The sequence below is a fragment of the Mauremys mutica genome, chromosome 4 (assembly GCF_020497125.1).
Source record: "Mauremys mutica isolate MM-2020 ecotype Southern chromosome 4, ASM2049712v1, whole genome shotgun sequence".
NCBI classification, from domain to species: Eukaryota; Metazoa; Chordata; order Testudines; family Geoemydidae; genus Mauremys; species Mauremys mutica.
In genome coordinates, this window is record NC_059075.1 from 98,762,236 (window position 1) to 98,789,085 (window position 26,850).

Consider the following 26,850-nt stretch of genomic DNA (forward strand, 5'->3'; position numbering starts at 1 on the left):
TGAAATTTACCTTAAGATAAGCTATTCAGGGCTAGAACATGTCAAATCTACACAGGGTTTCACAAATCTTTAAAGGTATCTTGACTTTTGCTTTAAACTTGAATTAAGTGTAGCTTGTAAGGGGAATGTGAGGAACTGTATCTGTGAATGTCTGCTTGAAAAAAGTATAGTTAGCAGGATAAGGCAAATTTTAATAAGGAGTGATGTAACTGGAACAAGAGTCCAAGATGTTCTAAGGCTACAGATATGCGTTTGGAATTACGCAGTGAGATAAGTGGTGAAGATGGAGTTTAGATATATTAATCCAAATGGAAAATTTCAACATTAGAAAAACCACTCAGGTTTTAAAGTTCCCCAACATGCTTAAAGAATCAAACAAGAAAAGGGGTCAGTTCTGAATTGTACAATGAGAATATCACTAAATGTAAAAGATGAACATAACTTGTTAGGTAATCTAGCACATCACCTTGCCAATGCAAAATTGTTCCTTTGGACCGTATACTAATGTACCTGTTGGAGAAGAGAAAAGGCAAATCCCAGTTCCACCCTGAAAAGTTATGTCCTTCCCACCAGTTTTGAGATACATATGAAATCATCTGAAACAAGAGTGCATTATTTCACACAGATAGAGAAATTTTCCATTAACTTGAGAAATGTAACTATTCAAGCTCTAACTAACCATGAAACTAGCTTCTCATTGGCTTTCCCTCAATTCCCCCCCCCCACACACACAAAATTTCCCTCCCCACAACCCAAATCCTGTCATGCTCACCTACCCAAAAACTAAGCTTTTTTTTTTTTTTTAATACTTGGGAAGCATAAGTAGATAAATTATTGCCCCACAAGTGGAAGTTTAGAAATACAGTACTTTATTTTTTGTAACATGTTAAATTAGGGAAGCTTTCAAAGTTCAGGAATGGACAGGAAAGTAAATGCTGTAATAATGTCTTGTATCTCCTTGCCACAAAAGCAAAATCAAGTTTTGAGATTCCCACCTCAACAGTAGAACACATTTTGAGGCCTGCAATGAACACATTTTCAGAAGTTTTGTTTTAAATATGTACTTTGCCAGTTAACTTTTTAGGAATCAGCAAGTGATAAAGGGGCTCTCATACCACATCTCTATATAGGATACCCAGGCTCAAGACTAACCGTAGGCTCTTCTTCACCAGATGCAATATCCATTCTTGCCTACTCCTTCATTCCACAAACTTCTTACACATATCCCCTTAAAGTGTTCAGATAGGGAAACATTCCATCACAGCCTTGGACTACTCTTTCACATCAGAACTGGTTTTTGTGCCCATGGAAAGAGATTTGTGTGAGAAAGGCAATCCAAAACGAAGGCGTAAGTGAAACGTCCATTATCCCTGCTCAGAACAGTCCTAGTAGTTGTGTGATAAGCCAAAAAGTAGTAACTATTACTGATCAAACTCAAGGAAAACCCAACTTCTGGATACCTGTTGCTCTGTTGACTCAAAAAATAAACACACCACACAAGCCAATTTTCTGAAGACTGCATTTTGAATATCATAATATATATATATATATGTGCATTTCAGTTTCATTTTTTACAGATATCAACTCAGTTCATTTGAACCTGCATTTAAGTTTTGGAGGCTTACATTTAAATTAAGGTAGCTTGTTTAATATCAATTGTAACAGCTGGTGACATATAAAAACAGCCAAAAGAATGAATGTTAATTTAGATTTTCAGAGAAGAAAAAGGGGGCAATAAACCAGCCCATTCACAGCATCTTACTGCTGGCTTCTCGATAGAGTGGTTTTGACAGTGGTCCCAGAGGGAACTTTATTTTGCCTTTCTAGCTAAAATACGAGGTACTATAACAGCTGGAGATGAAGGGGGAAATTATGGCTTCAAAAGTGAAAGCTTGGTGAAACCTCAAACATCCCATCTGGATCAGGCAAACAAGAGCACATGTTAATGCTGGGAGTGCAAAAACAGAAGGAAATGTAGTGGTTAAAGCCACTACCAGTTGCTGGAAACAAACAGGATGAATTATTTTGCAAAATTAGGAATAAACTGCAATCATATATCAAGCCCAAGGTAGCCGAATTAATTTTTTAATTGATTGCATATATAGATGTTTCATCCACACACTTCAATAAACTCTTTAAGAGCAGAATTTCATGTCCAATTTACATGCTTCAGAGAAGATAATGTTTCTCAGTGCTTACATTAAGATTTTGTCTCCAAATTTCCACTTGTACATTGAGAGCTTTAAGAAAAACAAAGGACACAGAGGGTGTTGCCTTTTTTTTTTTCTTTTTAGCAGCAATGAAATATCACTAACCCCTTTTTACATAACCGAATTCAAGTCACAACCAGAGGTGACTGCACCACAAAGTCACCAGGTACAAAACTGCTAGTTAATTTTAAATTAAAACTTGAAATTATTTTCCCCATTACATCCTTTTTTTTTTTTTTTTTATAAACAGCAAACATTTTGCTATTTTTGTACATAGGCTAGCAGGCTTGTTTCAATATGAAAGTGCTAATTCATTTACAGATTTACCAGTTATGTAGTGCTACGATAAGTGTCCAATATTCTACATATGAACAATCTTGATAAATGGAAATGATGACGATTAAGTAAGGCTATCCAATTACCTTATCTTATTTACATTAAAAGAATAAACACCCAATAGAGAAAAGGGACAGGGAAGGAAATTGGGCAAACACTCAGACTGCCACAAGTGTAAAAATTAAATCAGCCTTCTAGCTTGTACTGTAAATGAGACATTTTAAATAGTCCTGCAGCCCATGCCTATTTTTTCCTCAGAAAAAGAAAAGCTGCCTTCATGACATCCCCTCTTGATTTCAGATTTCCACAGTTGTGTCATTTGAAGCTTTAAAGTCAGGTTCTTCCTATCTTCAAAAAACCTCTGGTTTGCTTTCCAGTATTAGGTTGCATGATCAGGTCCCACTTCCTGGAGTTTTTTTTTTTTTGTTGTGTCCAATCTATTTATCAATTTGTTTAGAGTGAGTTGTAGATAACATGAACCAGTTCTGGAACCACTATTGGGAGGAACACAAGCTCTTCACTACAATCACACAGTAGCAGGAAAAATGATAATTCAATTCATTCCTGAGGCCGGGCCTCCAAAATTGAACGAACTTGGCACAACTGGAGCATTGAATTTGTATCCTCCATGCTTTTCAATCATTTTGGACTCTGAAAGACAAAAATATTTTAGTAAAATGTAAGATATCAAAAAATATAAGTATCGCAATCTGTCTGAGAGTGGGTAGCATTTGTGAATGCCTCAAATTTTGGGGGCTTGAGACACCCAAAAATGCACCTGTTGAGCAACCCTCTAAAATCAGATTCCTTTAAGGTGTCTACATTGGGCACTCAAAAATTGCTAGTCACTTTTGAAAATCTTGGCAATAGATTTTACTATGATTAAAAATATATACTGAAAATATAAATACTAAAAACTCAAAAAAAAATTACATTTTATAAATGAAGAACTTCCTGTGTGATGTGTTCTTTAAATAGGAGTCAAACACAGCTGAAAGTCTGGCCACTGGAGTGCTACTGAACTTCTAGTGCTTTCTGTTTAACAAGAGATACTCTAGGGACCAGTCAGCCAAGTCACTAAAAAATATGCATTTGTACTAAATAAGCACCATTTGAATGTCAATGAAAAATTTACCGGTCCTGCCAAAATTCAACAGTAGGAGGGGAAATATAAATGGAACAACGAGGAGGGGAAGTTGTTCTCTGTGCACACAAAAAATAAACTGTCTCCTTCCAGTTAAGGCTGCTACACTGCACAGGTTGGTGCAAACTATAAAAAGCAAAAAGCACTTAAATTATTCAACATCCCCTCTACATTCCACTTACTCAGTTCTAATTCTCAATCTCAGCTACCTTTCTCTCTATCCTCATCTTGAAAGGACCAATGTTACATCTGAACTCTGACCATGCTGACTGGTCCTATAGTTTCCATGTGTTTTTAAAAATTACATAGGTTTGGTGTTTCTTTTCACAAGTTACAATGCACATACAAATCAAGGCCTGGTATAGATCAAAGGCACAACATAGAGTAGTTGTCTGATTATTTCCTCTCTGAGACACTCTCTCCCAATCAGAGACATTTGAATGGTGCCTCTCTTCCTGCAAATACCAAGGGCAGTTCAGATTTCTTTGTGCTGCTTCTGCACTTGGACCAGACAAATACTTCTTCCGGAGCAGCAAGGGAACACTGAGAACCAGAACTTTGCACGTGCCATGAGCCTTGTGCACTGCTCCAGTGCTGCAAAGGGGCTGAAGAGCTGTTCAGTTAGGGAAATTCCTGCATGGCATAGAGTCAGCAACAGTGACTACATTCTAACCGTCTCCAGCACAGGGCATGTCAGACGTATGCTCAGTGGCAGAGGGCCCAGCTGGAGGATCCTGTGCTATGGGCAATCCCTGGCTAACATAAGCATGTAAACACATTACCAGCTGATGTAAATTACATGAGCCTCAAAGTTGCTTTACTTTGTGCTAAGAATCAACAGCTGAACATTTAAAACTGATCCTTTTCATAACATGCATAGTTAGCATATGGAGCCCACTCCCCCAAGGTATAATTAAGGCCAAGAGTTTAGCAGGAATCACAGCAGGTCTGGACATTTATATGGATAAAGACATCCAGAGTTCCAATAGTAGACATTTGAAAACCCAAGTGTTTGAAAATGTGTTTCAGAGCATGAACTAACTTCTGATAATGATTAGGAAGAAACTTTCCCTATGGGTAATTATTCTATAGCTGCTTATTGTGTTTCTTGCACCTTTCCTCTCAAGCAACTGGTACTGGCTGCTGACAGGCAGGATTCTGGACTAGCCATACCACTGGCCTGATTCAGTATGTTACTTTTCAAGCCTATTTAATTATATACCCGGACTCAGAAGGTATATCTGAAGAACTTCTGAAGGCAAGACAGAATGGAGGAAGTCAGTCCAAGAAAAGAACAGATTTTTCAATCTGGATCTTGACCTATCCCCAATCAGACATACTAGAGAGGAAGTAGTAAGAAACAGAAGGAAAATATTCTCCCTTTTCTAATCTTAAAACCTTTAATCTATTATGCTTGTGTTGAAGAATGATGGTTAATAGTGTAGTATTTTATAAACCTGTTAATGAATGATCACGTGGGCTGCTTTAGAGATATCTCCTGGTAGCTGATGCCCTTTCTGCCCAGGCTGCTGGATCAAGGACCACTGAGTATGGTCCTTGATCCACCTAGCTATAGATGGTCTTGATGCTTTCAGGCCCAGGCATTTAGGAAGGAGCTTTCCAGACTGTCAGCTCTACTAAGTTATTTGCACCACTGCTCACCTTTACAATGTGCCAGACTGTTTATGTCATGTGTTGAGATTTTGTATTAGCTAAAGGAAGACTGCTGGCTTGTGAGGCACTGGAGATGCGGGGAGCAGGGTGGAAAAGGTAAACCTTGGTTACAAGACTGTGGAGTACAAAATACAGAGTCCTCATGGATGATACGGTAAGTTACATGTTCTTCAAGAGCAGAGATTTTGGAGTCTTCTTACCAACATGATTGCAGCTAGGATACATGTCAAGGACAGTCAGGAGGATGCTAGATTTCTTGCCAAGTGACTTGATTATCCACTTTGGAATGAACCTGCAATGGGACATCCTTTCCCTTAAGTGGACTGGGGCTTGGCATTTTGGACTTCCCCCTAAAGAGTCCTTGATCATGGAGATGGTATTCCACCTTGCTGAGTCCCAAGAGATGAAGAGGACAGACCCATACTTGCAGAGGTGACTCTAAAAGAGTCTCTGATTTATAAGGGAGGAGTAGCATCCACAGACCCAAACAAACCATACAGACCAAGGCCTGTCACCCAGCAGAGTGAGATTTCACTAGCAAAGAGCAACTGTGCTAGAGCTTGCTCCTCCAGCTCCTGAGAGGTCTCCTTGTATTTTGAGCACCTCGTGGTCTTCAGCTTGTCCTATTTGCCGGCTCCATTGTGATGGGGGAGGAGACAACAAACAAAACAAAGGAGCTTGGCAGGAGGTCCCCGTTTGGAGAGCAAAGCCATGGAAGTTCTGCTTATTGCTGCTTACTCTCCTCATCAGCTTTAGAAGTTAAGACTACAATGGTGGGAACAGAGACATCACTTGGTTTGCATCACTGGAGGCACAGAAACAGGCAGAAGTACAGAAGGGCCGAGAGTCTTGTGGGCAAGTCTGAACCACCTCCAATATGTTTTGAGAGAGAGATCACTATTCAGTAAACAATTTTAAGCAAAAATACTGACAGTGTTACATTATCAAAAGCTAAAACATTAAGCTGCAAGTTAATGCTGAACTATTCAAAACACTAATTATCCTCTCCCCTTTGGGCTTCCCAGTGCAACGCACACACTCTGTTCAATGTCTTGTTAACATGTAAGCTTTTTTTGAGTAGGGTCTGTCTGTATTGCACGTATTGTGAAGCGCCAAGCATATCAATATTTAAATAGTAAAAAGTAATAAATGCTATAAAGTATGAATGGGAAGGTACCGTGGGCTGCCCGCCTTTGATCTGCTAGAGTTGCTATGTCCTGTAACTGTTTTCTTTGTTCTTCATTAAGACCATGTGTCAAAGCTTGGTACCAAACGGGGTTACGATTCTGAATTGCTACAAAGAAAAAAGGACAATTCATCTCATTAGAATATTCCATCATTCAAAACTTGTTCTCACTGCCATCTTAATCAGAAAGCAGCCTGTATTTTGACTTGGCGCCCCCCTAAGAAGAGACGATACTAAGAATACAAGAAATCTTAAAATTGGTATTTCAGAAACAGATACAAGTGTTCTAAAAAGCAATGAAAATGCCTCAAAAAATGTTAATCTCTTTAAATACTTTCAACCTTCCCTTCTCCCACCCTGGAAGCCACACTGACACCTCTCTCTATGGAGGGAACAAAATTAATAATTTGTCACCAAATGACAATCCATTATGTACTTAATTTTCCAAAAACAAATTAAAATTGAATTAAAAATATGTAATTGTCAGCTAGCAGATGAAATACAGTTCTTACTCTGAAAAATTGCTTTAAATATCTGATATTCATCAACAGGGTTGTCTTCATCATCAATAATTGTTGAATAGCCCTCCAGAGCAGTCTCTTCAGCATCATCTTCTTCCCAGTCCTCATCATCTCCATCTTCTCCTGCCTGTTTTGCCAGAATCTCTAGGTATTCTTGTCCATCTTCATCAATATCATCTTCATCACTCCCCAATTCCTCTGTAAGGCGAATGTCACAGAAGAGGACTCTTTTACATATAAAGCAATGAGATTTTTATCTTCAGAATCAAATTATCTTCTTCATATAGGATTTTGGTTATACTGATCAGTGATGGAATCAATAAAAATGTGGTTTCACACAAAAAGGGCCCACTCCTCTCCATCTCTACCAGTGTCACACTTCCCTTTGTGGTCCCTTTCCTTATCTTCTGAGCAGTAGGAAAGGAACATGTTGCTGCCACAAGAAACTAGTTATTAATAAAAACACTTATGTGGCAAATTTTGCATGGCACTTCAGAAATTTAAGCAAGACATGGTCCCTAACCCCAAGGAATTTAGCATCTAAAAAGTTCAGGCAGGAGCATGGGGAGAGGTGGGAAGAGGTGGAGATTATAGATGTGGACACAGGCAAAAGTTGTGCAGAAGTTTGAACTTAATGCAGAAAGACAAAGAAGAGATCTGAAGAGGAGGAAGACTGATCAGAGAGATTGGAAAGGGCGATTATTGTTGGATAGACTGGAGACAGCTGATGAGGTGGAGGTTATTTATACTAGAACAGGCAGGAAGAAGGTGCCGTTTCAGATACAGATTCAAAGCACCAGAACATGGGACACACTGTAGCACAGCTGGAGTGCGGAGGAACAAAAGGTCCACCTGCAGCTCTCTTTCTGTGCCCTTCACTCGTGGTTCAAATAGATGCAATGGGGAACGGTCTGTCCCAGCAATAACCCCCTGGGAAGCAGGGGATGTCTATAAAAAGAGCTGGTCCAAGACAACCCAGGAGAGAAGCAGCCCAGGAATCTCAGCTGTAAAAAAAAGTTTCCTTCTGCTCCAGTTAGGAAAATTGCCAAACGGGTCCGTAAAAGGGTTAAAAAGAAGCTCCAAAGCCCCAGCATTAGCTGTATCTGTGGAGGTAGAGGACTCTGGAGAATTACAGGTAGGGGCTGGCTGTCTCCATGTGCTAGAGTCTGTCGGACATGGAGGGGACACAAGACATTGAAATTTAGCAGTACTGTTTCAGTTTCCTTACCAGTTTCCTCATCTTCATCAGCATCATCATCATCATCACTGTCATTTTCATGCTCTGCATGGCAAGCGTATGCTCTTTTCAATCCATTAAATAAAAGAATAAAAGCTGGCAGGATCTGTCCTGAAACTTGATTTAAAACCTGTGGTATTTGCTCCAGATCAATAAGAGCACACAAGCCCAGCACACACATCTTTCTATCATGAAGTCTAAAATACAAAACAACAACATTTTATAATCTACTTATTTCCAATTTCTAAAAATAGAAAATAGGTGGTAGACTACACTTGGCAGTCTTCAAACTGAGAGCAGCTTACCCCAAGAAACAGTCTACATCATTAAGCCACTGTGTGATGAAGTGATTAGTGACAGGCTCCACGTTATTGGGGAAACGAAGATTTTCCAAGGTATTTAATAACAGATGAGGGTTGTAATACAAAGCAGCTATGGCAACCTGGAGGCACATCGTTCGCAGTTCACTTGTTTTCACCTCTCTGGTCAATCTCTCTAATGCAGCTTCCACAAATAAAGGTATACACTGGAAGAGACAGAACCGTTATAAACTCAGTATTTTAATGGATCAACCACCACCTTGCCCCCCAGAAACAAAAGTTAATTATATATATATACATATACATATATATATACACATATACATATACATATACATATATATATATATATATACACACATACACACACACACACACACCTAATTATTCCATGTTATATCATTTTAACAACTGTATTTCATAGGTACAGTTGCAGAATGGCACATAATACTGAATAAGCAGTCTGGTGCACAAAATATACCTGATGTTATACACATAGATAAAAAAAAAAAAGGTACAGTGAAACCCCGCTATAACGCGATGTTTTGGATCCAAAAACTTCCATCGTGCTAAATGTGGGGTCGCGGTATAGCGGGGTTTCAAGCCAGTCAGTTTGTCAGTGGTCCCCAATGTGGTGCATTGATGTGCACCGCCTAGTGCCCCTAGTGCCTAGTGCCCAGCAGGGGAGAGGAGCCGCGGCTCCCCACCTGCCAGGGACAGAGAACTCCAGGGCTGCGGGCGCTGGCGCTCTCTGTCCCCGGCAGGTATAGGGCCGCGGCTTCTCCCTGGCTTCAAGAGGAGCCACGGCTCCCTGCCTGCCGAAGTCAGAGAACTCCGGGGCTGCGGGCACCGCTGCTCTCTGTCCCTGGCAGGTGCGAGGCCGCGGCCCCTCTTGAAGCCAGAGAGAAGCCGCGGCCCCGCACCTGCCGGGGACAGAGAGCACCGGCGCCCACAGCCCCGGAGAAGCCGGAGAGAAGCTGCGGCCCCGCGCCTGCTGGGGACAGAGAGCACCGGCGCCCGCAGCCCCGGAGTTCTCTGTCCCCGGAAGGCACGGGACTGCAGCTTCTCTCCCCTGCCATGGTGTTGGGGACAACTGATACAGTACTGTATTATGCCTTAAAGGGGAGCCAACCTATGATTGCGTTATATGCTATTTCGCGTTATGGCGGGGCGCGTTATTGTGAGGTTTGACTGTAATGCAAGGATATCAACACTTCAGTGTTAAATTGGTGGTAGAAGTCAAGCTAACATAAACGCACTACATTATTAACCGTGAGTAAACCTATATGTAGTACTTTGGTTTGTAATATTACCCATGATAGCCATACTAAATATATTTACGTGTATGTTTAATTCTCCAATAATTCTGTAATCTTGTTTGTTTTTTTTAAAAACTAGCTGGTGTAACTAGAATATGAACATCAGTAACTCCAGAAAACAGATTTAGTCACTTCCCATGTTAAAAAAAACAACACACCTTTGACTTTTTACTGTAGTAATGTCAGTTATTAATAATGGAGAACAGCATTACAGGATGTAACTCAAGATATCTAGCAGAAGGGGGAGAGTAGTTTCCCTGCTTACCTCAGCAGAGGGTTAGCAGTATTATTTCAACACGGATTAAGTTTACCTTCAGACAAATTAAGAACTAGAATCTTCAGGAAAAATCTCTACAAATATTACATTGGTCTTGTACCTTTACTTCCTAGCAGCCATATGTTTGTCAAGTATATATGAGGGAGGAATGATTTCTCTCACTTAATTCCAGTAAGAGACAATCTCAAGAAATTCTTACCTCCCTACAGATGGTGCTTTTTTGCCAGTATAAGTAGGGATGCTATGGGCTTCACCCTCTTTCTTCATTCTGGGCTGCCATGTGGCTCATCATTACATCTTTCCCTTGTGTATGCACTATAGTGTATTACAGAATTGAATCCAACAGCTAAAAGAGGTAGTCTGCTCTTAAACCGTACTCCCTCGTGCATGGAAGTGTTTTAGATTGTCAGATGCACTCTACCTCTGGAGTATGATATCTCAGCAGATTCTGTTAGTTTCACTAAAACATGGTGGATTTTGTAACATGATTTTAAGATTGCAAGCAGATGTTACTAACCTGATCAATGCCACGCCCTTTGCACTGTAAAATGATGACTTCTAATAGCTTTGCTGCATGACATTCTGCATCTTCTCCTGCAACTCCAGTAAGGACCTGAAAAACAGTAGACTATTGTTGGTTTTCTGCTTATGGGTAAAAGCTGTTTTTGACATTCTGTTTTAATCTGAGAAGTTAATCTACAATTAAGAGCTCTATTAAAATACTAGTGTCATAAAAACTAGAGTGCCATTTCCAGTTTTCATCAGTGAAGAAGAGAAATAAAAGGGAATAAACTACAACAAAGGTTCAGGATCATAACTGGAGATATACAAGTCAAGCAAAAAAATAGTTGGAGCTAACAACTATCTACTCGTTCTGCAAAATTGTTGAATATTAGTATGGATACAAATTTATAGGAGTACTTGTATAAGAAGTGCTCATAGCCATTTTGAAAACATTTATTTGCACAAAAGATTCACTGAATAGTTATCTGAACAATTCACATAGAATTTTACAAAGCTTGTTTATAACATTTTTATTGTCCAACCAGGGACTAGAAAATACTATACAAATCTAGGACTAGCCACATGCCACTAATAGAAAACAACAAGTAGTAAAAACTGACAAAGACCAGGTCACAAATAATTAAGATGAAGTTTGTTTGAAAAAACTACTCAATTACAAAATAAAAAGATGAAAAATCAACCTGTCTGCAGCTAATTCACAAACACAGAAAGGGCTATAACTCTTCACATAAAAGTTATTCACAACAAAATTCAAACACTTCCAATCACAGAATCAACCAAAGGAAATAATGTGAGCACTTCAATCTAAAGAGCAAGCTTGGTGCAGAGTACAGACAACAAAACTTACATATACAATACACAAGTCTGGAAGAGAAAACTAACTGCATTTGAGAAGGTTTTCATTCCCCTAGACTGACTAGAGCTAAGGTTCCAAAGAACGCTCTATACCCCCACATGCTGATAGGATTAAAATGCCAACCAGTTGGCATCTAGCTATACTGACAAAATTGAAGTGAGAATGCAAAGGATGGAAAATGTTGAGAGGCAGTGTAGTCCAGCGGAAAAGATGGTGAACCAGGAGTCAGGAGAACAAGGTTCTATCCCCAGTTCTACCACAAATCTGCTGCGTGGCCCAGGGCAAGTAATTTAATCTCTCTCTGTCTGTTTCCCTTCCCACGTTATTTATCTTGTCTATTTAGATTTAATCTGTTTGGGGCACTATCTCCTACTACATGTCTGCATAATAAAGCTCCAATTTCAGATGGGACTCTAGGCATTGTTGTATTACAAATAATACAATAAAAAGACGACTGACTCCAGCCCTGCCTGTGCATATTTCCAATATTCTTATGTCATGCACAACTTATTTGGGAGGGGAGGCCTTATTTTAACTAAACCCGATAGTGACTTGGTAATTTCCTTTTTTCAGCTGCTGTTCCTTGCAGAGTCACGGCAAATACCAAACAGCATATATCAGAAGGGTACAATTTAAAAATCTCCAGTTTGAAAATCTATTGCTGTAAAAGAAAGTACATTTGTACAAAATATTTTTTTCCCATTTTGTACACAGGCCAGTAAGTTTTAGACATAAGGAGTCTACCTACCTTTTTGCACATACTGTAGATCATTTCAAGATATTTTGTGTCAGACAGAAGTGTGTCTGTATCAACAGTTACATAATTATGCAAGAGAGGCATCATATCTATTAAACAAGAATAATCAATTAGTCCTGTTATTTTTTTACAACACTAGCTGTTAATATACAGCTTTCAGGCTTATTGTAAGCTAGTCAAACATGGTGTTGACTACTGTAGTAGGATGTCACCAGACAAACCTGGTTATAAAGATGGCTTAAGCAAAACTATTTTGGTCAAAATAACATATAGCAAATATAACTCTGTTTTGAATATTGGTTAAATTGCAATTAAGATTTCATTTATGCCCCAAAACAAATATATCAACCCCACTAATCTTAGGACATAATTTTTTATTAGGATTTCTTACCTGTAAAGTAATCAAAGCCATCCTGCTGAAAAACTTCAAAAACAAGAGGCAAAAGCTGCCACATCTGTGCAGAGACTTGCTGACATGTCAGACTGTGAGCCAAGGAAAAGATCTCTTCATAGAATTCTAAAATGGAAGTAGTACTTTATTAAATTTAATGCTAATGACAGACAAATAATTAACACAAACAAGGAGACACATACCTAAAACATGCTGCTGTAAAACTGTTCCAATAACTTGCAAACAAATCCCTTCCAACTGTTGGGTAATCTGAAAGAGAAAGTTTAAATGAGTTTCAAGCACATGTAAAAACTGGTTTTAAGTAAGTTTTAAAATAAAATTCTGTAAAGTACCTTTACTAGAGTGTCACCTAACAAACAGTACAAAAATTACATATCTCGAACACCACATGTATTATAACTGCACCATTATAGCTAACAATCTATCAGGCTCTCTTTAACGCAATCTTTTTCTTGGAACGCCATTCTTCTTTGGATCTTGAAGGAATCTCATTTAGGGATGTCTTTGCTTATACTTACTCTTATTTTAATTTAGTTTTTGAGTAACATTTTTAGTCCCCATAAAAACATAATAAATGAATACAAATAGCACAACAGTAAACTAGTTAAGAAACCAGAACGTCCCTTGGTTTGTTATTTGCCAGCATCATGTTATGAGCTTTGTACCCTAAGACTTCTGTGTCATCTACACTGCAATTAGACACCTGTGGCAGCTGACTTAGCTCAGGCTAAGGGGCTTTTTAATTGCAGCATAGAGGTTCGGGTTCAGGCTGCAGCCTGAGCTCTGGGACCTTCCCATGATCCAGTCCAAGTACGAACATCTACAGCACCATTAAACACCCTCTTACCCCGAACCCAAGTCAGCTGGCATGGGCCAGCTGTGAGTTTTTAATTGCAATATAGGCATACCTTTAGTATATTTTCCTAACTAAGACCTCTGGAACTTTAAAAACATTTTTATTACCAAGACGTTTAGGCACCATGGAACTAAAACATTTATCAGAAATCAGTAGCTGTAGTAGCATAACACTCAGTAATGTAGCTTCATCAATCTTTGCAGGAGTATTTTACAACACAGATTAAGGCTGTGTGTACACTACAGAGCCTATGCTGGCATAGTTATGCTAGCAGAGCCTCCTAGTGTAGCTGCTGGGTATGTCTATGCTATACCAGGGTGGAACAGATGCAGTTGCACCGCCGTGGTTCTTCAGGGTATGCCTACAGTTAAAATGGTACAGCAGCACAACTGTAGTGCTCCAGTGCACACTACTGATGCAGACAGAAGGGCTTCTCCCCTCGGTGTAGGTAATCCACCTCCTCAAGAGGCAGTAATTAGGGTAGCCCTGTCTATAATGGGAATTAGGTTGGCAGAGCTATGTCCTTCAGGAGTGAACATTTTTCATACCCTTGACCGACGGATATGCCGGTGTAAGTTTTAAGTGCCAACCATGGCAAAGTCGATAAAGAAAACCCCCTACACTGAGTTTGGCCTTATGCTGATTTCCCAATACTTTGCTGTATGGCAGACAGCAAACTGATACATCAGCAGCGAGTGGCCTCAATACTGTATGTTTATTACTGACGCATCTATTTTCCTCCAAGGGTAGATGGCATCAAGTCAGACATTTCTCAGTACAGCTGACAAGACTGTTACATTTGCTACAGACAAACTGAGCAAATGACATCACTCAATTTTAGCGGTTACTGCCTCCATCTGCTGGTACACAAGAATTATGTCCAAGTATCTGGACTGTTACAGAAATCTGTAAGATGTCCAAGATCTTAAATATTTATGCTCCTAGGTTGGACATGCAACAGATATGATTTTATATCTGTGTGTGCAGGTGTAAATAAGCTTAACAAGGTTTTAACTAAAAGGATTTTAAAACATTGGCAGAAAGCATATTGTTGGATTTTTATTCAGTGCACAATAACTATTTTCCAGCATCTTAAAGGCATTTAATTGCTTTGAAAGAGTTTTTCCTTACCTCTTTGTGATCTTCAACTACACTGAGGAGTGTATCAATGGTATTCAAAATTCCCATTGCTGTCACTGCTTTGTCATCACTGCCTTCTTCATCTGGTCCGGTCTGAATGACCTGATTAAATGTCATTGCCTGAACAGTAACAGTAAAATCCCAGATAAGTGTCACTCAGGTAGTTAATTAAAGAGGGTATGCTTGGGGTTAGACTATTGTACAAGTTTGAGACTCTGTATGCTGAACTTTTGAGATACTGTGTGTTAAAAAAAATCAGTACAGGTGAACGCCAATTATTTGAAATATCCCTCAAGCTCAGAATTTTGTTTTTCCAAACTTCCCATTTTCCAAAATCTCAAATTTCTTAATTCTGAAACTGTCTAAAGTCATTTGAATAATCAGGGTTTATCTGTATATGAATAAAGTAGATTTGCAATTATATGTAAAGGAGTAGCATTTACAATACAGACCTCAGGGCATAATTCAACAGTTTACAAAAACAGAGATTGACTGATTCTAAAACTTAATAGAATTAGTAGTTTTGTACCACATAGTAAAGTGGATTATTGTACATGTATTACTAATTTAGAAGAAACAGAAAAATGAAGTTCATTATAAACCATAAAACCTAAACAGTAAGGGCCTGATTTTGAGATCAGCACCAGCCTGGCCTCTGTACTTATGAAACTACAGGTACAACGTATGATATGTGGATGTCCCAAGAACACAACAGGTATTTTCAGATGCAACTAATTTAGCCTAAAACATCTAACTATTGGCACCCACAATTTGCTACCAAGAAACTACTTCTAAATTTCTGTTTTAATAACTTTAGTAATGAGGTCAGTAAGACTTTTTACTCTAATCTGATTCTGAAGTGTGCTGTGCAGGGTTATAACAGCTAAAATCAGGATTACTATTTCTTTATGGAAGACATTTGCTTATTGTGCTAAGAACACAGCAGCTTCTGAACACAAGGAATGCAAAATATCGGCATTAATGTGTTTAAATGGCCTAGTCTAAAATCAGCTGGCAAATGACAAACTATCTTGAATATAAGGAACAAAATCCCTCATGTTTAACAAACTTCTCAAGTGCAAAGTGACCAAACAGGCTTACCAAATGCTGGGTCATTTCTACTGCAATGGGAGTAACCTCTTCACTATATTCACAGATCATTTTCTGAATCACATTGGTAAGATCATCATTTTCAGTCTCTCTTATAATATGAAGCAGAGCTTGCATTACAGGTCTAATAAATGGTGTAATATATTCCTTAGCTGCAAAGTAAGTGGAAATAAAACACCAATTATGTTGATTCTTACATTCTTGTTATAAAAATTATTGTATCAATCTAAGAAAACCAGAAATTCACACTTTACTACTACTGAAATATTTGACACATAATAACCTAAATATATTTTTCATACAACTAAGCCAACAGAGAGACAAAGTGTATCAACAAAGCACTATGGTAACATGAAATACTTCATATTAAATTAAATTTATACAGCAAAAAACTGTTAACAGCACATAACTATTACAAGACTCTGAACAGTAGCTGGGAATTCAGCAATAGAGCAAATATATATTAGAGGTTATGTTTCTTTCTAAGGGTACGTCTATACTACCCACCGGATTGGCGGGTAGAGTTCGAAGTATCGGGGATCGATTTGTCGCATCTCGTCTGGACGTGATAAATTGATCCACTAATCAACGCCTGTACTCCACCTCGGCAAGAGGAGTAAGTGGAGTCAATGGGGGAGCCGCGGCAGTCGACTCACCTCCGTGAGGACAGCCAGGTAAGTCGAACTAAGTTACTTCAACTTCAGCTATTTGCGTAGCTGAAGTTGCGTATCTTAGTTTGAACCCCCCTGCTAGTGTAGCCCAGGCCTAAGCTTGCTGAGCCACAACAGAGGTTTCAAAAATTACTTATGTCAAGCACTCTACTTGTTTTAACCACAGCTGGCAAATTACCATCAATGGATGATAAAACAAATCTCCCAGAAGGTAATTCCGATACTAGTACATTAGTGCTTAGCCCATGGAAATAATTTAAGCAGAAAAGAGATAACGCACTGTGTCTTCTTTAGAAATGTTACAGAGATATTTTCTCTAACTTTAACAGAAAAGAGTGTGTACCTTTCTCTTGATTACTGATCAAAACCTGAAGTGCTATGGCAGCTTCCACTTTCACAGGCATTTCCCTATCATCAATCAGACATCGTCTTGTGAGTTCTAGGGCTGTCTGGAGGTTCTGGTCACTCTTAAATTTAACTTCACAGAAATAATGAAGGACCCAGCAAGCCTGCGAAAAAAATGCATCTAACAACTTCAGAAAGTGGTAATTTTAATGACACTTGTGGATTGTCAGTTCTCCAAGAAAATAATGAATAATTAATTAGTACTACAGATGTTATTTATTAACTAAAATACTAAGAACTTTTAAAAATAAAGATGTTTGAGAGTTTGGAGGCTGGCCAGTGGTAGGTTAGTCTTTTAGACATCACTAGACCAGTACTATGATCTCAAGTTCATCTTTGGCCACAGGTTTTGCGTGAGCAGTATGGTCTAAATGCAAAACACAAATGGACCATACCACTAGACACAGAGGAAAAACTATGCACACAGTACTGCAGCCATTTTAAAATTATATGTTGCTACATCTTAAGAAACTAATACTTTTATGATTAAAACTTGAAAGTACTTTATTATAGGAGGGATGCAAATAATTTGTCAATTTAGAGCATGATACAAATCAGTAAAAACTGTAAGCTATTCCATTGTAGATCAGCAAGTGAACAAAGTAATCCTTATACGTTCTTACCCGTGCTCTCATATAGCCCAGCTCACTGCTGAAGAGAGGGAACACATGATTCTGCAACATGTACTCCATCTGATCTTTGTATATCTTCTTCTGCGAGAATATTAAGGCAATTACATCAGTTGGTATTTTTAAATAAAAGCCAGAAGTGGGAGAAAAAAATTGAGTTATTGTTAATGTTATTTTATACATAAAAGTGTAAATAAAGAGACAGTGTGATGTCTTAACATACCAAAAAAGAAAACCACAAAGTGACATATAGCCTATCTATTCACTATCACAACCAACAAACTAGGAGGATCTTATATGTTCAAGACCGATTAAGACCAATGCTTCCTGGTGCAAAAAAAAATAAAATTTAATCATCATCTCTTATCTTTGGATAACTAAGGCTTCTTTATTTTGCAAGTTGCTAGCTCTATTTTAACCAAAGACAAACTACTTATGACAAAGAAGAAAGGGCAACCACCTCAAAATGTGGTTGTAACTGATCCATCTTAAGAGAAATCAGCTTCTTCCAAGTCATCCTCTGCTAGCGTAAGCAAAGAAGGTTGCTAAACCTGCTACACAACTAGTTTTCTACAAGAAAATGAAATACCTAAATAAGCAGGCTCTCTCTGATCAAATAAATTTTCTGATATGACCAACCAGGAATTTGATTATCAAGTGGAACTGAAGAACCTATGTAGTAATTTACTGTTTATCAAAAGGCAGCATGGCAGTTCCAAGAAACTAAAATAAATAAATAAATTTATAATGAACGTTGTCAGAAAATCAACATTCAGTTATCCACATTCCTTTGTTGTCAACACACCAGAACTGTATGTGCATGTTTCTGAAGTCTAGCTTCTTGCAAGAGATGGAAGAGCAAGATTTGTATAATGAAGTCTGCAACTGTTCAAGAGACAAATAATTAAGCTCCACCATAGAAGAGTTGTACCATGACATCTAAACCAAAACTTTCAAATTCAGGGAGCTAATCTCGATTATTCTAAATACTGGGTTAGGTGTGGAGGGGATGGGTAGAAAAGGAGAAGGAAACAGAACCAGAAGACCCACTAGAAATCAGTACACTCACTTTTAGGAGAATTTCAGCCAAAGAACCAATCATATGTAGAGCACCATCTTTCTTACGAGGATCAGCATTTGGCTCTGTGAGGATCTGATAACAAAAGCCCATGGTCTTCTGCAGGACCTAGTTTGAGAAGGGCTTTGTGTTAGTAAAAATACTTCAGCCAGTCTTCTAAAGTACTACAGTCAGTTCTCTAAAATGCTCACATTGTTAAAATATATTTCATTTTTTCTTCAAAAGACTGGGTTTAGGCAGTGCTTCATGCCATTGCTAAAACACCATGCTGATTTATAACTCCTGGGTGCATTAGCAAATATGGCTATCCAGCCTCAAGGAGTAAACTCATACCAACAGGTGAGTACAAAAAAAACCTTCTAGAAAATAATGGGATTATTGTGAACATTATAGTTCCTATGTATTAAGCAGGAAGATTTACAACCACCTCAATAACAGATTCTTATCTTTTGTTTCAAATATCTCAGCGAGTTGCACAGAAAATATCAAATAAGACTATTTGGTTTGTTTAGTCCAAAGCTAATCCTTAAATAGCTTACCTCTTTTCTTTTACTACATGCTGTAAACAACAATGTCTGAGCAGCAGTTGTAGGAGAAATGAAGTCTTCAAACACATCTATTAAATAAATTTCATAGGCTATAAATTTTTATCCTTTAATAGAGTTCACAATGTTAAAATAAATTAGATCTAATGTAAAATAAGAGCAACAATATTCAGACATACGTCACACAGCTGTGCCTTGATATTACAAGCATTTCAACGCAGCTCTCATAAGAAAAATTAAACTATGAAATGACAAGACGAGACATGTCTTGAGTTTTCTGGCACAGAAACATTCCACCCTTTGTTAGCATTATGACAAATATCTGATTATAAGATTCCTGGGCCAGGACCTTCTTTTATATCTGCACAAGGTCTATCACACTAATTACACTGGGAAAATATTTCTTAGTTGTACTAAGTAGGCAAAACTAGGCGAGTTGAAAACAAACTAGATCTTTAATTCTCTTCTTGTTCAACCTTCTTCAGAGGCTTTTAGAACCCTTGTCAACAGCCATATGGCTTGCATTTTGGGGTTTACCCCCTTCAAGCAAAGAATATCCCATCAGGATCCTAAGCAGCCTAAAGTCCTAAGTGTACCTTCAGGAAGGTCCAATTCCTTCACTTTCACACCCCACTTGAACAGGCTATAAAGACTTTTAGAACACTTCAAAAGACACAATGAAGAGCCAGTGGAAATGAACATAAAAATGAACAGAACACCCAAAACTTCCATGGCTACTTTAGTCTCTATATGGATACATCTATCTTGAATTTATGCCTTGTGTTGAATTACTTGACCTTGAAATAAGAAATTTTGGCACATGGTAAAGATCAGCATCTGAAAAGTAGCTACTGTATGTAAGCCATGCATGATTTTAACGATTAAATTTAACTGCATTTTTAAAGAAAAACAAAAAACAGCAATTTTAAAAGTTAGCTCTTTCACAGCTATGAAAAAGTTATTGCACTGCCATATAAACATTTTGTGTTCTCTCTCTCTCTCTCTCACACACACACACACACACACCCCTTGTTCACCTACACTGAGAACCAAGATGGCTACAGATACCTTAAATTCAGCTATGTTGACAAGCACTGATCACCTGAGAAAAATGCACAGCACTTAAAAAAAAAATCTAGTTATCTTTATTTTCACAATGCACTTTTAAAAATACTGGCTTTGTTTGGCATTATATTTTTTTAATGTGTATGTAAATATTAAAATTCTCACCAAATTTCATACGAATGTATTCATATGGGTCCTCTTGCCACAACTCCTCATCAGCATCTGTATAGCACATCAATGGAAATATAACATCTTGGATAATTCCCTGCAAATTAATGAGTGACAAAGAAAAAGGATTTAACCTATTAAATCAATCATCGTTTGCTCTCTTCTCTTTAAAACAATTAATATTTTTCTCTTACATCAATTTTAGATATGGGATGGAAACCTTTTAAAATTACACTGTCATAACAGAGAAAAGCCAACTGCTTCAAATTAAAGGATGACCTGCAATGCAATGCAAGCCATTGTGTTTGCTTTGGACAATGGAGTATTGAGCTAGTAAAGGTGGCATAAGTTTTGTTGCTGACGTTAACTCTGAATTTGTGCGGTGTTACATTATATGTACAATTCTTGATCCATTAAGAAATACAATAGTTTAACTATGGGCTCAGTGTGCTAAAGGGCTGCTGATGAAACTGCATGATTGTTTTGGGATCCTATTTATATTGTAAGGGCTTATTTAGTTTCCATTTGGATGTCTCAGTTCACACCATTGTATTAAGTCATTATGATACTAATAAAAATGTGTTCTATGTTTTACATTTTAAAAGAGCGTCCAAGTCCACAATAAGGAGCATCAACCAATCTGGGTTTTAGCCTTTAGTGGGGCTGCAATCCTGCAAAGAGACATGCTTGAAATCCATGGGACTACTCACAAGCCTCAAGTAGAAGTCTTTGCAGGACTGGGGCCTAAATATTGCAAATGCTTTTGTTTCATCCAGAGAAAAAGAATATTTCAGCTATGCTAATGTAACAAGATGTGCTTCTCCAGAGTAGATCTGAACTCTCAAACAATTTATAATACAAACTCATACATCTTAAGTTCTAGTAGGGATAGAGACTTTATAAACAAACTGACTTATACATAGTAATTTGGTCATTTAGAGACTATTCCCAAAAAATGTTTTACTTGAATATGGGGCTTCAGATTCTTCCAGGTCACAGCATGTGACACTCCTTGATTGATGTAGTTCAGTGTTTGCTGAAGAACTCTAGGAGCCATGTACTGCTTTTCCTTGTACTGATACAGCACCTTCAGCAACACCTGTGAAAAATCAAGTCTCATTAATAGCTTACAGAAATCTGCGCATCTTGCCAGCAACCAAGAAGCCATTTAATCTGCACAAAGCCCCGCACAAAGCCGCTCATAGATTTTTACTACATTAAAATGGTGTTGACTAGTCTGAGTTAACATGTGACGGGTTCCTCTGGTCTGTGCCACGTCCAATTCTCCAACACAAGTTTAGTTAATTTGCTCAGGTAATTTTTAGTGTTCATGAGAGATGGTGGATTAACAGCCCTGGAGACTGAAGTCCTCTATTTAACCAAACAGGTGTGTCTCATGCAGCAGTAGTGCAAGTTTTCTACACTCCACCATCAGCAAATGCCTCCTGGGAAAGGAGAGAAGATGGGCCTCAGAATTGTTTGGGTAACAGTGACTCATGCTAACTCTACCTACCACCACAGCACAGGATGATGGATCCTTTCTCCCCTCAGATAAGGAAGTTAATAAGCACCACTGACATTTCATCTTGCAATTCTTTTTGCAGACCCAGCTGCTGCATTGCTTGGCCTGCCAAACTGCTTAGCCTCCTTGGCTGGTGCCCTCCAGCTGTTTGTTGCTTTGTGTTTGAATTTAGTACGGCATTATGGAGGCATCTCAGTCACCCCATAGAATATACACAGGCATAATAAAACCCTTAATTCAAAACACAACATGCAACAGAGAGGGTAAAGGAGAGCTGGCTCCGTTTTCCTTCTCCTGTGCCTCCTGGTCCTACTCTTCTAAAGGAATGGGGCTCCTCCAGATAAGTCTAGCAATTTAAATGGTCACGCCAGGGGCTAACTGCAAGCCAGAACTTGGATCCATTGCATTAATGATTGGTATTTAATCTCCAAGTGATTGGAAGAGCCTGGGGACCAACGTCCTGCAAAATTTCCCTGCAGCTCAGCCAAGCCTGTAATATCATAATTGTTCTAAAAGAAGCAACTGGTGGGACTAAAGGGAGAGGTCAAGTTCAGTCTTTGCTTATTTGATCTTTTGTCTCTGCTAAGAGTGAAAATGGTGAAAACTGATTAAAAGAAAGTATCCACTGGGAGAATGTCATTCACATCTACCAATCCTCCGAGACCTTACCAGCAGTGAAATATTGATGAAGTTGAGATCCAAGTATTTTGAGAAATAATTCAGTTTTTAAAAAATCTATATACGAGATTACAAAGTTGCCGTAGACTGTCACAGGAGTTTAACTAGGGATCTAGCCACATATTCACCATGGACATCACTGCTTTATACATTGTTTCATGATTTTTGCCTACGTATTAGCCTTCACTGAAACTGACTGGGCTCTGATCCATTAAGGTGTTTGAAAGCCCATTCGTTATCTTAGCAGACCTTGGAGATGCAGGATTTTACCCATTGCACTACAGATTGCTTATATATTGCCTTAGACAGTAGAGTGGCATAGCACAAAGACTTTAAATGCTCTAGGTTTATAATGGCACGCATGGGATGTCAGAAAAGCAATCCTCGTTTGTATCAAAATTGCTCTTTACCCTCTAGAAAGCTAAATGAAGAGAAATAGGATATGAAATTGAGTCTTGAGACTCACAGAAGATGACGTTTGTTTTATGGATGAAACTTTGGTCTGTCCACAACATCATTTTCTTGAAAAGTGTTGAAATTCAATTGTTATAACTTAAATGTTTGTTGAAAAAGTTATAGTCATTAAGATGACTACGTTGAGGTTACAAAAATATTCCAGGCAAAAAACCTAACATTTCTGCATCAAGACTGAGAAATGAAGTATTTAAGAATCAGATTCTCTAAGCTCTGTTATTATGCCTTAAAATATGGTCTTTCTACTAAATAATCTGTTAAACAATACAGAGTTGGAATGTCTTATACAGCCTTATATATACACAATAAGTTACAGTACATTCAGAATTGGCTTAATTTTTAAGGCCTACTGTAAAAGCTACAAAACAAGCCAAGTTTGGGGGAGGAGGAGGAAATCACTTCAATAGTTAAAGATAATATTTTATGCTTAGTGATATTTAACCTATGAATGTGAAATAGAATGACTTTGACCATGGGAGTCTACCTTTGTAGTATTCTAAAATATATTTCAAGTTACAGACTTTGAGCACAACTAAGACTAAACAATGTAAATAAATTGTTGAGATATAAGCCAAGTCAAGAGTGCATATTCTATAATGTTATTTCCTGCATGTAAGGTTGTATCAGAAATTCCAGTTTGTATTCTATATTGTATTTGACAATGAGTAGATGTCAAGAGACCATACTATAGAAGGCAAAGCATAAGGGACCAGTGTTAAAATTTAATTTCAACCTTCTCCATTTCCTGATTTCAGAGTTGTTGTTTTTTTTTTTTAAAGTGTTAGTGATGCACTAATTATACAATTTTACATTGAATTCCCTTAAAGGTTATCAGTACTGCTAGTAAGTTCCTTTATCTGGCTACTAAATTCTGTCATGTCTAACTAGGGGCTCACGTACACAGCTTTTTCAAAAATTTAAATTGATCAAAAAAACTTATCAAGTACTAAACATATAAACTTTCCCACTTTAAATACTTAAAACTACTGAATCACTATTTCTTTACACTTGATTTTAACTTGGTTTGTTTTGTAGATATTTAAATCTAAGGAATATAAGAAGTCAATTCAGCCATTTGAGTTATGAGTACACAATATATGGAGAAAAGGTTTTTAAAATAAACCACATAATTCAAACACACATGTAGACTTCAGAAGCAGCTGAATATATTTTACTCAAACTCTCCACAAAACTTCACCTTTGGTCCGAGATAAAGTGCGCACATTTTTTGTTCAAATTAAATTTAAATTACCAGCAACCGAAATAGTGGAATAAAATCAAAATTGGAATTCCATCATAATTATACCATGTGCTATGCATGGGCACATATATGCGTAAAGAGATATGGCTGCAATGATTAGAATGTAAGATGATTTCTTGTTAAACCGGTTTAAGTTCTGTGTTGGATACGTATCTCTGAGGATTCCATGAAGCTGGTACATATAGATAAGAAATCAGCTCTCCCTGGCTGCTCTTATCAAATGAGCAATAGCTAAAACCTGGACTCCAAGAGTGGTTTATTTTTTTAAGTTGAGGGAAAGGCCATCCGGTACAATTCTTGGATATGATTTAGTTTCACATCTTTATAGTAATTCCTTTGTTATTCCCTCAACATTTGAATTTGAACAATAAAAAACAAACTGTGAAGGATTTTCTAGCAGCCAGAATACGGTGCAAATACTTTCGATCACTTCTTTCCTCACCGTACTAACAGTAAGTAATACTTATTTGAGTATTATCATAGGACTCACCCCTAATTCATCAGCAGAGCAGTCTGTTTTTGTGAAGTCCAAGATTCACAGGTGTCTCAGACAGTGAAGATAATTCCAAGTAATTAATTTTGTCCCTCCAAATGTTCTAGATTATTTTTGTTAGAAGTGGGAATGGGCATAATGGTGTGTATAAACCTTTTTTGGCCAGGTTTAAGCAAGTTCATCCAGAGCTACTTCTGAAAAAGATTATTAGTCTTCTTTTTCTGGGATGTCAACATCTATAACCAAGTTCCTGAATTTCCTCATTACAGGAGCTCCACTTCCACACTCTATTTCAGCATAACATCATCAGTTGGCTCTGGTGTTCATTTGTTCTTTGATACCAAGTGTGGTGGGATAAAGGTTTTGTTCTGCTCTGCCCATTTGAATACAGATTGTTCCATCTCGACAGCTCAAATGACACCAACGCTATTATTAAAAACCTGTTCGCTTTTGACATTACCTATCATACTTTCCAAAGCTAATCAAATTGGTCTCCGCATCAGCCAGCTGATAAAACTCATTAGACCACTTGTCCTGTGCTTTCTGGGTTCTGGAGTGTACTCCCCAGGTAAGTGAACTCTTTCAATTCTTCCCAGTTCAGCATTTTCTGAAAGAAGCTATATCTTGCTGCCCACCACCCTGGTGGTACGATGACCTCTTACCATTTGCTGTACATTCACTGTGTTGTTTAAGCTGTTTAGAAGAAGAGTGCAGAAACTTCATTTCTGTATGAAACTAGTACAACAAATAGCTTCACCAAGCAGTCAAAATGACATGAGATATCCAAAAATTCAGTGGTTGATAACCCTCAGATTACTATTCAAACAAAATCCTGGGTCTATGATCACATCCAGATAATGGATCCTTGGTGCTGGAACTAAATGACTCTCCCCATTTATCATTTGTTTTGTGAGATGCCTTCTTTCCTCTGGGAAACCCATCAGGAGATAGTGAATGGAGGGGCAGACATGTACTCCATTCCTTTCAAGCAGTAATTAGGACCCTTCTGAAAACTCATGGAGATATGACCAAGAGAGCCTCATACTGGCAATCACTGATGTTTTGTAACCCAAACAGAAATATAGGAGACGGCTCTTGAGGGAAGGAGGAGGAGCAGGCCTACAGTCACCAATAACACCTTCAGTGAGTTTGTGCCAAATCTGCACTTGAACAATTTGTAATCCCACAGTGCATATTTACTTCCCATTTCTCTTTGATAAAATCAGAGAATTCATGACAGTGTCAGTGGAACTCTTGAGCCTGTCCACAAGCGTCAGAAACTGCTTTTTATTTTCTTGTGTTTCAGAAGATCTCTTGATTTTGCGATTAAATACATGTTTTAAGAATTGTTTCCAATGTGTAGTTGAGGGATCAATTCCCTTGCGCACATGCCTTAGGCTGACCTCCACTGCTGTGCAAAAAGTCAGAGTTTTGAATAGTGTGGACTCCGCGTCATGGGTTGGGTTTGATGTTTGCGAACAGTCTGTTGGAATAGTATATTCTGGACTTTCCTATTTTTATGTACGCGCACACACACACACACCATCTTCCAAAATTTGTGTCCTTCCTGAGAATCTGATCAAAATAACTCCCTGTTCCTATGTAACTTCATGTTGTTGAGACATGAGAAGTTTTTATGGGTTCAAAAATCCTGCCCCTCAAGTATTTTCCTTTAAAGACCTGAACCACAGCTGTCTCCTGGATAACATGATAACAGACAGAGAACAAACTGTCTAAGAGGCAAGTCTAAGAAGTACACCTGAAAAATCTTCTCTATCAAGCAGTATCAATTTGTAATTTTTGAAGACATTTTTCCATGCAATCATTTGCCCAGACTAAAATTATCTCAGTGGGGGAAAAACCCATCCAGGCTTCATAACTCCTCCTTAGGGTGAACAATCTTGGTACTTGACTCCTTAGGTCCTATTCACCTTCAGATAGCATATTAGCACCTCTAAAAGGAGTTACTGCCAAATCCACT

General features: G+C 38.1%; 1 protein-coding gene and 1 non-coding gene across 2 annotated transcripts in view; both read right to left on the reverse strand.

The window, feature by feature from the left end:
* Positions 1–852: 852 nt before the first annotated feature.
* The window catches only part of IPO7 (importin 7), a 55,068-nt gene continuing 29,070 nt past the window's right edge, over positions 853–26,850 (reverse strand). The window contains exons 9-25 of the mRNA XM_045015392.1: positions 21,406–21,540; positions 20,439–20,538; positions 19,203–19,279; positions 18,655–18,771; positions 17,580–17,669; positions 16,895–17,060; positions 15,872–16,032; positions 14,762–14,890; positions 12,957–13,023; positions 12,754–12,879; positions 12,354–12,451; positions 10,742–10,837; positions 8,614–8,834; positions 8,300–8,505; positions 7,063–7,269; positions 6,542–6,658; positions 853–3,197 (exon numbers count right to left, since the gene is read on the reverse strand). Coding sequence (XP_044871327.1) covers positions 3,100–3,197; positions 6,542–6,658; positions 7,063–7,269; positions 8,300–8,505; positions 8,614–8,834; positions 10,742–10,837; positions 12,354–12,451; positions 12,754–12,879; positions 12,957–13,023; positions 14,762–14,890; positions 15,872–16,032; positions 16,895–17,060; positions 17,580–17,669; positions 18,655–18,771; positions 19,203–19,279; positions 20,439–20,538; positions 21,406–21,540 — 2,211 coding nt within the window. The 3' untranslated portion in view covers positions 853–3,099. The remainder of the gene's footprint in view (positions 3,198–6,541; positions 6,659–7,062; positions 7,270–8,299; positions 8,506–8,613; positions 8,835–10,741; positions 10,838–12,353; positions 12,452–12,753; positions 12,880–12,956; positions 13,024–14,761; positions 14,891–15,871; positions 16,033–16,894; positions 17,061–17,579; positions 17,670–18,654; positions 18,772–19,202; positions 19,280–20,438; positions 20,539–21,405; positions 21,541–26,850) is intronic.
* Positions 17,208–17,389, reverse strand: LOC123370567. Its single transcript, XR_006579464.1, has one exon. It is a non-coding gene; the product is annotated as a small nucleolar RNA SNORA23 (small nucleolar RNA).